Source organism: Myotis myotis, unplaced genomic scaffold (genome assembly GCF_014108235.1).
Source record: "Myotis myotis isolate mMyoMyo1 unplaced genomic scaffold, mMyoMyo1.p scaffold_m19_p_6, whole genome shotgun sequence".
NCBI lineage: Eukaryota > Metazoa > Chordata > Mammalia > Chiroptera > Vespertilionidae > Myotis > Myotis myotis.
In genome coordinates this window covers 36,189,239-36,202,439 of record NW_023416368.1, presented here as the reverse complement: position 1 = coordinate 36,202,439, position 13,201 = coordinate 36,189,239, and the positions used below count along the sequence as shown (strand labels likewise).

Here is a 13,201-nt window from a genome sequence, read left to right as displayed (position 1 = left end):
AAGCCCTGCAGGGAGCTTTTGCTGGATAGCCTCAGGCAAAGGCTAGATTAGCACCTCCCTAGAGATCCAGGAGCCAGGAAGCCCAGAGGTCAGAGCGGGACCATCCAGTTTGCAGCTCCATGGAACCATAAAAGACACACTCAGGGGGCAGACTCAGTGAGCACCAAAGCCCCATTGAAGCAAGTCTTGCCCCAGAGGGGTGTCTCCAGCACAGAAGTTCTCCCACTGCAGACACAGCTGATTCTCACAGCCAATTGGCCTAGAGGTCAATTCCTCACAGTGATAACTACAACAATCAAGGCTTAACTACAACAAGACTGTGCACAAAGCCCACAAAGGGGTGCACCAAGCGTGTCTACCTCAGGTAATTGGGACACTTAGCACAGAAAGGCACTCTATCGATACAGCAAAGCATAAAAAATGCCGAGACAAAGAAACAGGACACAAACAACAGAATTGGAGGAAAGCAAACTGTTGGATATAGAGTTCAAAACCACACTTTTAAGGTCTTTAAGGAACTGTCTAGAAGCTGCCGATAAACTTAATAAGGCACTCAAAAAGACTGGTGAGACCGCCGATAAATGTGGTGAGGTCCTCAAGAAATCTAATGAGACCCTCGATGTTGTGATAAAGAACCAACTAGAAATTAAGCATACACTGACTGAAATAAAGAATATTATACAGACTCCCAACAGCAGACCAGAGGAGCGCAAGAATCAAGTCAAAGATTTGAAATACGAAGAAGCATGCTGGATGCACACATGGAAGCCTCATTGGACAGTTCATGATCACCATGTTACCAGTCCTAAGTCTGTGTGCCAGATGCTTCAGAAGTCCAAAACTCAAGTGTCAGAGTTTGAAGTAAGGAAAGTTTATTGACCGATGAGATCCCAGCTGAGAAGAGGGGAGCCTAGTGGTACCTCAGATTCATCTTAAGACGAGTTCAGGCTTCTTTTATGTCAAGGGAAGGGGAAATGGGAGGGGCTGTTTTTGGAATTCCTCTAATGATTAACATGTCTACATGCAAGACAAAGCAGGCGCTGTTAGCCTGAAGGCCATGGGACCCACACAGGCTTGAACAAGATGGAGCCAGAGAGACTGCGAATTTCCCTGTTACAGCCAGGTATCAAGGCAGCTAAAATAAATGAACTGAGTAAAAGAACTTGGAGGAAATACATGCTAACGGGTTGGAAAAGAACTAAAAACAACATGAATATTCCTCAGATGATTAAGATATTGGACTCATTAAACAAAAACAATGTGAATGTAAAGGAAAGAGAAAGAACACATCAGGAGGACAGTGTTCAGAAATGATAGAATAGCTGAAATGAAGAAGTCCAGTAGAAGGGCTGGAAAGTAAAGGAATCTTCCAGAAAGTGAAACAAATTGAGATATAGAAAGTACAAGGGAAAAGTTAAAAAAAAAAAATTAGGTGATCGATCCAGGAGTTCAAAATCTGCCCAATTAGAATTCCACAGAGGAGAGAACAGAGACATTTGAGGAGAATAAATTATCAAAGTAACAATACAGGGACAACACAGGAGTTTCTTGGTTAAAGGCCTCTGTTGAATGAAAAAAAATTTACCCAGCCCTGACTGGTTTGGCTCAGTGGATAGAGTCTGCGGACTGAAGGGTCCCAGGTTAGATTCCGGTCAAGGGCATGTACCTTGATTGTGGGCACATCCTCAGTGGGGGGCGTGCAGGAGGCAGCTGATCAATGTTTCTCTCTCATCAATGTTTCTAACTAACTCTCTCCCTCTCTGTAAAATCAATAAAATATATATTTTTTAAAAAAATTTACCCAGAACATTAGTGAAAATTCAGACTCTTTGAACTAATCAGCTCTCTAACCAGTTGTACTGCAACGTGTTTGCGGACAGTGTTGGAACGATTAATGTTTCATATTAAGTTAAGCAAACAAAAAGAAGCAAATCAACACAAAACGGTACAAGAAAGGAAATTATAAAACACTGCGTGGCTTAATTAGGAACAATTTTATTTTTCTTTATTTTACATAGTAAATGTTTTGGGGGAATTGTATGACCTTTTTTGATATACAAAGATGTTTATTTTAGAGTAACTTGTCAGTGCAGTGGTGGGAAGGAACGAATAGTGGACAAGAAAGACTCAGACCTGTTCTAGTCATTGTGGGACCTTGGCAAGTAGTGTGATCTTTTTAGGTACATTGGTTTTCTGTTGCTGCTTAAACAGATTATCACAAGCTTAGTGGCTTTAAAACAACACAAATTTATCATCTTGTAGTGCAGGAGGTCGGAGTCCAGTATAGGTCTCCCGGTACTAAAATAAATATAGGGCATCGTATTCCATGAGGCTTTCCTTGTGCAGTCTGCAAGGTGTTTCACCAGCCCCTTACAAGCTAGCTGTTGTAGCATGCATACACGTGCCATGCACAGAAACAACACCAGGTGGACCTGTGGTGGCAGAAATCTCCCGGGTCATAGAGCCTTTAACACTCAAAAGCGTTGAAATCTGTATCATTAGTTCTTTAAAAAGCTATTTCAGATGAGTTTTTTAAAACTTATTTTGTACTTCAGTTTTCATACTTGTAATACGTGACTTAAACCAGATGCTAACTTGAAATAGAAGGAGAAAAAGAACTCCCTGTGTTGCTTTAGGTTTCTCACCAAGATGAGAACAGCTAGTTCCTTCTGTTTTGCTTTTAGCAATTTTGCCCTTGAAAAGATCACTATATCTTGCTTAGCTATTTCTTTTAAAAACAAATTTGGGGGCCTCCTGCAAACTTCTCATCTGTCACCAGATTCAAAATTTATACTACCTGGGGAGAGGTTAGTTACCCTACTAAATTCTAAAGCACTGCACTTAGAATTGAGTTTTAAATGCATTATCAGCAACCCACCTATTTTTAAATATTTCCAGCAGGAAATATCTTGTCTTTATGGAGTTTGACTTAGATAATTAACTGCTTGTAACTCTAGTTGGGTGTTTTGATTGCTCTGTGGTGATCTAAGGTGGCTCTCATCTTTTATAGAAGTGGCTCCTTATAGAAGCCCTTTTACATGAGGACTCTGCTGGCATCCCAGTGAGTGCACAGGGCTCTGGAAGCCAGAGGAGAATGTTCGTTACTGTTCTCGGAGCAGAAGATACAGTATGAGTGGGTATCCTGGAAAAGTTCATTATCTTCTGAAGTCTTGCGGCCTGAAAGTTCCAGCTTTTTGTCCCTCCCCTAGGTGGCAGGCACTTTCTTCATTCACTCTGTCAGTTTCTAGGACTACTTCAGGATGTACTATCCCGTTACCCTGCGCTCCTAGCCTTCATTTGCTCTTCAGTGGCATGTGTTTGCACACTAAGCTGCCCAGAGAATAACTTTAGAGGAAGTTTTAACTTGTAAGTGATTAGGCAATCACTGTTTTTCTAGAAGCTGTACTTGATCATTAGTCTACAAATGTGAGGGAAGTGGACTATTTATATTGCTACCAAAAAAGTGTTTGAAAAATTAAGCCCTAAAAACGATGTGAATATAGTGTTTATACATTCATAGTTGACTTACTCAAAAAAAGTATGTTGATGAATTGCTGTGGCCATGTATGGTGCTGGCCCCGGTGGGTTCACATTTTGTATGTCTGTATAGGAGCATACCTTCTATCCAGTGGACCGTTTGAATTTGGTGAAAGGTGCAACTTTTACTTTGGTAGAGGTGACTACAGGTGCTCTGGGAGCACAGAGAAGGAACACCTAAGCCCAGACTAGAGGGTGTAGAGAAGGAAGGCCTGAGTCAGATTAAGGAGCAGGAAAGAATCCTCCAGGCAGAGGGCAGAGAAGTGAGAGCATATTTAGGGAACTGCAAGTAGCAGATGAATGCCCAGAGTGCAGGGAAGGAAGTAGTAAAAGGTGAGGTAGGCGTGATTAACAGGACTTCATAGGCTGTGTGGCATTTGAATTTATCCTCAAAGTTTTTGAAAGCCACTGAGTGTTTTTAAATGGGTGAGTGACATACGATCAGTTTTGTACTTTAGAAAGGTACATTTAGGTAACGGTGAAGAATATTGGGAGGAGGCAGAAGGTTGTAAAGGTGAAAGCAGTTAAGTTAGGAGACAACTGCAGTGACCAAGAAGCAAGGTGATAGGGACTTGACAAAGGCTGTGGCAATGATGGGGCGGTAAAGGTTAGCATCCACAGATGCTGATTTGATGTGCTGGTCTGAGGCAGGAGGTAGAAGGATAGCCCTCAAACATGGCTTGAAGTACTGGGAGAAGTGTTTACCAAAATAGGGAATGAAAAGGAGGTAGAGGGTTATACAGAAGTAAGATTCTGCGTGCAGTTTTGGACATAGGAAATTTGAGTATCCTCTAGTCACATGGTGGTGTATGGTAAGCAGTTGAATATGTATGTAGTCTAAACCCAGGAAAGAGAGAAGAGATTTACTAATCATCAGCATAGAGTTGATAAAATGAACACATGGAAGAGGGAAGAAAAGGGACCTAGGAAATGCTGGAGAATCTATAATAATAAAAGCATAATATGCTAATTAGCCCAGACAGCCGAATGACCTTCTGGATGAAGCCGCGGGGGCCGAGGCAGAGGCAGTTAGGGGCGATCCGGCAGACAGAGGGATTTGAGGCAATCAGGCAGGCGAACAGTTAGGGGTGATCAGGCAGGCAGATGGGTTAGAGGCGATCAGGCAGGCAGGCAGGCGAGCGGTTTAGGAGCCAACAATCCCGGATTGTGAGAGGGATGTCTCCCAAGGGGTCCCGGATTGTGAGAGGGTGCAGGCTGGGCTGAGGGACACCACCACCACCCCACCCTCCAGCCCCCATGTACAAATTTTGTGCACCAGGCCTCTAGGGCAAGATTTAAAAAAAAAAAGGCAGATAAATTAATAGGGAACCAGAGAAGGAGCTTTTAGAAGAATAGCCACAGAATAATCCTTTCTCTGAATTTTACATTCCAAGTTTTAAAAATATTTGCCTAGTAAGTTTTAAATAACATAGTTGCCTTGATTATTGTAATCACAGCATCCATTCTGCGCTACCCCCGCCCCCTTCCCATTGCATAAGAGCCACAAGGTTTGAGCAGAGGACCCCTGTGCTCATGGTGATCCCTGATTAGGCTCTGTGCCAGCCATGGGAGTCTCCTCTCCTTGTCCAGTGATTGGGTTCAAGAGCTTGGCCCAAGTAAGACATCCTGTGGGTGAGAGGAGCTGGTTAAAGACTGGGCATAGGACTCGGATGCCAGAGGAAGTTCTATGGAGACCGCAGGGGAAATTTGCCTTGTTTTCGATAAAGAGCCATCCCTCTGTGTCATTGCACAAAGGTGTAAGGCCTATACTTGCGGCAGCAATGCTGCTACCAGCCCAAGACCGAAGTTCACACGAGGAGGGCAAGGGCAGAGCTGAGGGAGAAATGGCGTGGGACCTCTGAAGGCACTGAACCCCTTGTCACTGGACTGTATTGTTTAAGACATTTTTGTGTGTATGTGTGTGGGGCGGGTTGTTTCATTTTCAAAGAAGGAACATGTAATGTGAGTGCATGAATGAATACATAAACCAAATTGATATTGTAGCTAGCTGTATGATTATTGGTTGCTCTGCAGTATATTTTTTAAAACTTAAAGTATACCTTCTAATAGTATTGGGAGGAGAACAGGAAGTGGGTAGGGAATGATTTTAGAATTGTCAGGCATTAGAAAGAATGAGGAGAAAATGATTAAGTTCTGATGGAACTAGGACATGAAATTGTAAGAGCAGGAAACTAAATGAGTTAACAGGTCTGTGAAGAAACTTCTTTTAGGAAAATTAGCAAATACACCCAAACACAGAGGGATAAGAATCACCCCCTCTCCCGCCTAAATGTGTGTGGCCCAACAGTAATCGATAGGGCCATCTTGTTTCATCCATTACTGGCCCCCCCCACCCCCCCAATTAGGGAATTTAAAATAGACACGTTAAACACATTTCAGTGTGTGTGTCTCTAAGATTTAAACAGCTTTAATGAGTCATGACTGACATATAATAAATGGCACATATTTAAAGTGTACAGTTTGGTAAGTTGGCAGATGTGTCCTTGAAGCCACCACCACAATCGAGATAGTGGGCATAGCCATCCACCTCCAAGTTTTCAGGTATCTTTGTAATCCGTCTCTTCCTCGTCCCCTATGCACTTCCCCACGCAGCCACTGATGTGCTTTCTGTCAACATATACTAGTTTACATTTTCTTTAAATGTACCTTTGTGCAATTTGATTCAGCGTAATTATTTTGAGATTCATTCATGCTGTAGTATATATATCAGTAGGCATTTATTTTTATTGCTGAAGATAACTATGGTATTATTACCATACCCCAAAGTAAATTTAATATAGTCCTTATATTAAAGGACTGGTGTGGCTCAGTGGATAGAGCGTCGGCCTGCAGACTGAAGGGTCCCGGGTTCAGTTTTGGTCAAGGGCACATGCCTGGGTTGTGGGCTTGATCCTCGGTGGGGGGGACATGCAGGAGGCAACCAATCAGTGATTCTCATCATTGATGTTTCTATCTCCCTTTTCCTCCCTCTCTGAAATCAATAAAAATATATTTCAAAAAAATAGTTCCTTATTGTCATCTAATATCCAGTCAGTTTTTTAATTTCCATTGTCCCAGAAGTGTGCTTCTGTAGTGGGTCTGTTCACATAGGGGCACTTATCTTTTTAATCCCTCTCCTTACATCTACTCCAAATTATTAATTCATTATCTTTAGTAATGATTTCACTGTGATGGCAAGTACTTATGTAGAAATGTCACAGGAAGGGACATTTTCCCTAACCCCCTCCACCCTAACACAACTATTCATTTTTGTGTCGCTCTAGTTCTTGACCTTATGCAGAATAAGAGTTAACATTTTAAGGATGGCAAGAATTAGACAGTTGACATTCTTAATAAAGTTCCCTATAAAGAATAAAGTGTGTTTCCAGGAAAGTCGGGGGTGCTGCTCCTGCCAGCAGTTAGCACAGATGACAGCGGAGCGCGCCACTTCCTGTTTTTCTCTGCGTAGGCCGACTCTGGAATTCCCCTCCTTTGCCCATGATTTAAATCTTGTCTCTTGTCTTCTTAACACACCACACGGAGAAAAGTGTGCCATTCTCTAAGTGTCTCATGTGCCTGGAAAATAGTATTTGTATTTTAAAATGCTTTATGTAAAATACCTAGACTTTTGATTTATTGGGAATGTTCTAGCGAATACCTCGGCCTGTCCGGGTCCCATCCTTTCAGCCTTCTCTGTCACCTTACAATGCTGCTCACCCTTTCGTTTTCTTTACCTTTAATCTCTTCTCTTTTGCTGGATCAACCTCATCAGAAATTAAGCATAATCAAGTATTTCTCCACCGACACCGCACGCACTGAGGTTGCTTTCTCCTCCTCCCCCGTGACACTTTCCAGAAGACACACCTGATTTTCCTCCTCGCTTCAGGACGTTTCTTTTGGCTTCTGTGATGGCTTATTTTCCTCTGCCCAGCCTTGCATGGGCGCCTCTGTGCGCAGCCTAGGCAGTCACTCACTGGCAGCTTTATCACGCTGTGACTCTCGGATCCCCCCCTCCACGTTAGCCTTTTGCAGAATTGTTTCCATGTATCCACTGGCCCTCCAGGTGCCTCACTGGCCCCTGAAATTCAGTGTGTCTGGGACTGAGCCTTTCATCTTCTTAGAGCCTGGTCCTCTCCCAGGATGACCTAACTGGCTGCACGTGCTCTTCAGATCTGAGACTGCGGCTCCTGCCCTACCCTTCCTTCCGGTCCCAGGTCCAGCAACAGCCAAGTGCTGTCGATTTTATCCACTGAACACCTCTTGGCTCTATCCACCTCTTTCATCTCTGCTATTAGTTGAATCTAATTTTTGTCACCAACATTATAACTTCTTTTGGCCCCTCCAACCTGCTGCCCACCTGTAACTGTCATGGAGCAGCCTTTTATAAAAGAAATATGTTTTTACTGATTCCAGAGAGAGGAAGGAAGAGGGAGAGATAGACACATTGACGAGAGAGCATCAATTGGCTGCCTCCTGTTATGGATCGAGCCCAAACCTGGGCATGTGCCCTGACCAGGAATCAAACGAGGCACCTCCTGGTATATGGGATGACACTCAGCCAACTGAGCCACACTGGCTGGGTGAGCCTTTTAAAACCAATTTGATCCTCTAGCCCAGCCGTGGGCAAACTACGGCCCGCGGCCGGCCCGTTTGAAATGAATAAAACTAAAAGAATGATGTTTACTTTGAATTTATATTAGTTCACACAAACACTCCATCCATGCTTTTGTTCTGGCCCTCCGGTCCAGTTTAAGAACCCATTGTGGCCCTCGAGTCAAAAAGTTTGCCCACCCCTGCTCTAGCCTTTGGGAAGGAAGGACTGGAAGCTCCCACTTTATACCTTAAAGTCAGGTGTGATTAGAGGGCATGAACAACCTTCCAACACTAAAGGAAAGGTTTCTCTCAACTCAGTAAAGGTCAAGTTTAAAAATACTACTTCAGGTTTATAAATTAATTTCCTACCGCAATCATTATGGTGCAAGTTGAAGTCTTTTGTCCTTTGCCTTTCAGTGTGAGAGTAGTCTCTTGAATCAGTGTTTAGTCATCTGCTTTTGAACATCCTTAGTATTGAGAATGTTATTTTAATTTCTTCTTTGATCTCTTCGGTCACCCAATCATTGTTTAATAGCATGCTATTCAGCTTTCAAGTGTTTGCATTTTTTTATTGTTTTTATTGTAGTTTATTTCTAATATTATGCCATTCTGGTCTGAGAAGATGCCTGATATGATTTCAATCTTCTTGAATTTGGAGAGACTTTGCCTGTGACCCAATAGAGAATGTTATTTTAATACTGCTCTTTCACAGGCGTGTCAGTTCACAATCATATCCACTCATTAATTCTTTCAAGAAACATTTCAAGGTGAGACGGGTGGTGGCCCAAGCGCAACAGGGTGACTTCTCTCCCAGCATCTTCCTGCAGTGACTCAACGTTTAGAAAAACCCCTGAACATGGGAATGTGGGCTAAGCTCCAGACACCCTTCCGGAGGAAACGCTGCTGTGTGTGTTCACAGAGCACGGGGTGGTCAGAACCCAGTGGCTGGAGTAGGTCTTGTTCTTTGAGAAGGGCCTCGGGCTGAGCCAGGTGGCCCGCGCACATCAGGAAGGCTTTGGGAAAAGTGCAGTCAGCAGACACCATCTTGGGAATCTGATCTGCAGCAACAAAAGCGAGAGGACAGTAAACGCTGCAGAATGGCTTCTAAAATTAAGGCATGAACTTTCTGCTTTTGTGGTTTTGTGAAACTCACGTGTGAATCCTGAGAAGCTGTCACCTGGGTCTGTTGTGATACGTATTTAGGATCTGTCAGATCCTACCAGCATTTTAGGGGATACAGACATAAAATATGTTCAAAGGCAACCCAATCCAACAAGTTCATGCATAACTTGCCTTAGTTTTGAGGCAAACTGCAATTTCAGGAGGATACTGTTGAAAGAGATGAATCGAGCTGGAAAACTTGGACTGTTTCAACATCACTGAAAAGTTGTACTCAGAATGAGTACAATACAGAATGTTGTACTCAAATCGCAATGTATTTGCTAACAGTGGTTAGTGATAATTTTATAGGTGTCTCACTTTTTAAAAAATAGAATAAAACTTAAATGTTTATTATATTAATGTGGCGATGGACGAGCTAGACCAAATCATCTTTTTAAAGTTCTAAAATAATAACCTATTTTTTTGCTTTACCAGTCATTTGAAATAGTTGGGGTATTCCAAGATTCAGGTATTTTTGTGTCCTAGGCAATTTTTTTTTTTAAATCCTTACCCGAGGACATCTTTTAAATTGATTTTAGAGAGAGAGGAAGGGACAGGGAGGGAGGGAAAGAGAGAAACATTGATGTGAGAAACATTGATCAGTTGCTTCCCTTACGCACCTCGACCAGGAATTGAACCCACGACCTTTCCAGTATAAGGTGATGCTCCAACCAACTGAGCCACACCAGCCAGGGCTCCTGGGCAAATTTATTATATTATTAAACAGAGTCATTCATCAATAGTATGTATATCCATCAGAATAAGTTTTTTGGTAATAAGATCATTTTCTTTGTTCTCATATTTTAGAAAAGGCGTCGTCGGATTGACCGAAGTATGATTGGAGAACCAACAAACTTTGTACACACAGCTCATGTAGGATCAGGAGACCTGTTCAGTGGAATGAATTCAGTAAGTACATTGGTGGAATGTGCAGATGAGGCCTTGAGACACAGGTGTCTGTTTTTAATGTTACACTAGATGCCTTTGTAGACATCGAATATGAATACATAATGTCAGCAGAGAAAACAATAAAGTGACCAATAAAAATCAACCTCACCTAATTTGCCAAGTACTTCATTCTGTTTCCAGTACTAAACTCTTCATAACTGAATACATACTTTAAAGGATTTGGCAACAAGCGAGGAAGAATCAAAAGTAAAAATAAAAGATCTTTTGGCTATCTTTTCCAGAGATTTCAGTGAATTTCAGAATAGACTTTCGATTTAATCAGCTGAACTCTCTTATTCCTTAATTTTATCTGCGAGAAAAACAGTCCAGGATAATAGATGCGCCACCAAATGAGGGAGTTTTTAAATCAGGGTCTGCCTCACTTTTGCTCTGAGACAAGCCACTATCGAGGGCCTCTTTCCCCGGTGTCTACAGTAAACATGTCTACATGATCTTTAAGTGTTTAGACCCGGAAAGTCAGTCGGCTTTTATGAACAGAATTATGATCCGTTGTATATACTCATTCACTGGACAGCGTTAGCAAAAGGCTTAACAAGAGAACAGAGTTTTAAAATAGGTAGAGGAGTATCCTGGATACAGCAAACAAGTCTGGCGGTTCAGTTACTAGGTAAGCAAAGGGGTGATTTGTATCTTCTGTGAAAGGAAACAGCTTGTCCGTTGCAGGTGGGTAGGAAAAGTGCTCTCACTCGGCTGCTTGGGCAGTGGAAGTGTCAGCTGCTGCCCACCGGTCCTCAGCGGCTTTGTTTCAGGTCACCGTGTGTGAAGATACTAAATGGGAACCTATGACTTGTTAATAGAGCACCTGGTTTGAAACGTATTACATGTGATGAATTTTAATTTCTTATCAACACATGTCTTCCCCACTTCAGGTTTTTAACTCTATGTAAGACAAATTAAATGTTTAGTTAGGGGTGTTTACTTTTAAAGTCTTGTTTATGCACAGTTCAGGATTTCCTTTAGGATTCCCGTCTGCATTTTGTCTCCACTAAGAGCCTGTCCCTACCGCCCTTTCGCTCGCCGTCGCAGGCAGAGCTGGGGACTGTGTGCGAGCTTCCCACCCGCCTCTGCAGCTGAGGCGCAGGGTCAGCGGGCCCTCAGGGAGGCTCTGCCCTGCAGTCCCCGGGCAGCCTTCTCTGCTTACTGAGGTGGAATTTTTATGAAGTATTTTAGCTCTTTAGAACTAAATAAGCCTTTTGTAGCCATTGCTTATACTAGCTTGCTGCCGTCTATAAAGCCATAGGCCGCCTCCACTGCAACCCAGCACTCCCCTACCCCGGCTCCGTTCTCACTGCTGTTGGGTATTGCGAAACCGTTTCCTGAATTGTCAGCAATAGTTCTAACTTGTAGAAGCCTGAGTCCCTGAGAAAATTCAGTCTCCTGTGCAATAATAGTGCAAATAAGGCAAAACTACAGACATGCTGTTATCCAAGGAAATGTTTTCTCACATTTGTCCATCCCAAAACCTGAGCCGCTGGAATTGGGACCTGGGCTTGGTGTACGTGGAGCAGCCACACCTGATTATTGGACGGTCAGTGACTTGTAGTTTATTTTTTCCCCTAAACACACTCTTCTTCCAAGACTGCCTTTCATACTAACTTCTTGCTAGAAAAGGGTTCTGTGACCCTTTTTATACTGTAGCTCTGTTGTGTTAAAACACTGTATGTCCACAGTCACCCTAACTTATCCAGTCCACATCCTTCAGTTTGAAATTGAAGAATTCACTTTCGGAGGAAAAAGAACCTACATGGGATCATGTAAAAATATAAAGCTCACTTGAGCAGGTGTGCTGGCTCTTCACTGATCCGTCATCACCTCCTTGTTGCTCCATTTTCTAGCAGTCTGGCCGGATTCTCTTATTCTTTGCTTCCAAACTGCTTCTAATTGATGTGAAATTGGAATAATAATGACACACTAAGAGTACTTCACAATGTGCAGATAACTGCCTTTTTTTCAGCAAAGAAAGAAAATATCCCAGTATTTATATATCTCAGTCTATCGGAAAGTAGCCCAATAAAGTAGTTAGGAGAGATGATCATGTTAACTTTTACCAGTAAGAAGCCTGATATTCTGAGAAGATACAGTTCACCAGTTACAATAGGAATAAATAAACCTGGACTCATGTCCAAATCTTTGGATTCTTAGACCTTTTAGTTTATCAGACTTTATTAAGACTGCATCAGATATGTAAATTTTACCACATGGACTTCTACAATTTATCTTGGGTTGGTCCAATTTCTATTTTTTTTTTATTTTTTTTTTTCTATTTTATTTTTGTTTTAGATTCTAGTATAAGTAATTGAGATAATCTTATATATGAAATGCGTGTAAATTAAGATATTTAAGATGGAGGAAATGAAAGCTGATTTGTATACTTTTAAAATATGTATTTTTTTTATTGATTTCAGCGAGGAAGAGAGAGAGAAATAGAGATACATCAGTGATGAGAGAGAATCATTGGTAGGCTGCCTTCTGCACACCCCCCTACTGGGGATTGAGCCCACAACTTGGGCATGTGCCCTGACCGGGAATGGAACCGTGACTTCCTAGTTTGTGTCATAGGTCAACCCTCAACCACCAAGCTACACTGGCTGGGCTGATTTATATACTTAAAATTATTTTTTTATTTTAAAAAGAAAGGGAGAGGGAAAGAGGGAAGCATCAATTGGTTGCCTCCCATATGCACCCCAACTGGGGAATGAACCCAAAACATGGATTTGTGCTCAACCAACTGAGCCACACTGGCCAGGGTTGATTTGTATCCTTTTGGAATGTTACCAAGTGCCTCATGATTACAAAAATGATTTTTTTTTTGTATTAGGGAAGTAGAGAAGGTAGGGGGAGAGGGAGTTGTAGCAAAAAAATGTTTTAGTTACTAGCCTCACTATCTGCCCCCATCCATAATCAGAAAAATGTTAAGTCTTTAAAAATTCTTTTATTCTAA

General features: G+C 42.2%; 1 protein-coding gene across 4 annotated transcripts in view; it reads left to right on the top strand.

Moving 5' to 3' along the window:
• CDC42SE2 (CDC42 small effector 2) overlaps positions 1-13,201 on the top strand; it is an 89,501-nt gene that overhangs the window by 72,213 nt on the left and 4,087 nt on the right. For all 4 annotated transcript variants that reach the window (XM_036312217.1, XM_036312216.1, XM_036312215.1 and 1 more), the window contains one exon: positions 10,099-10,200. In XM_036312217.1, the coding sequence (XP_036168110.1) occupies positions 10,099-10,200 (102 nt within the window). The remainder of the gene's footprint in view (positions 1-10,098; positions 10,201-13,201) is intronic.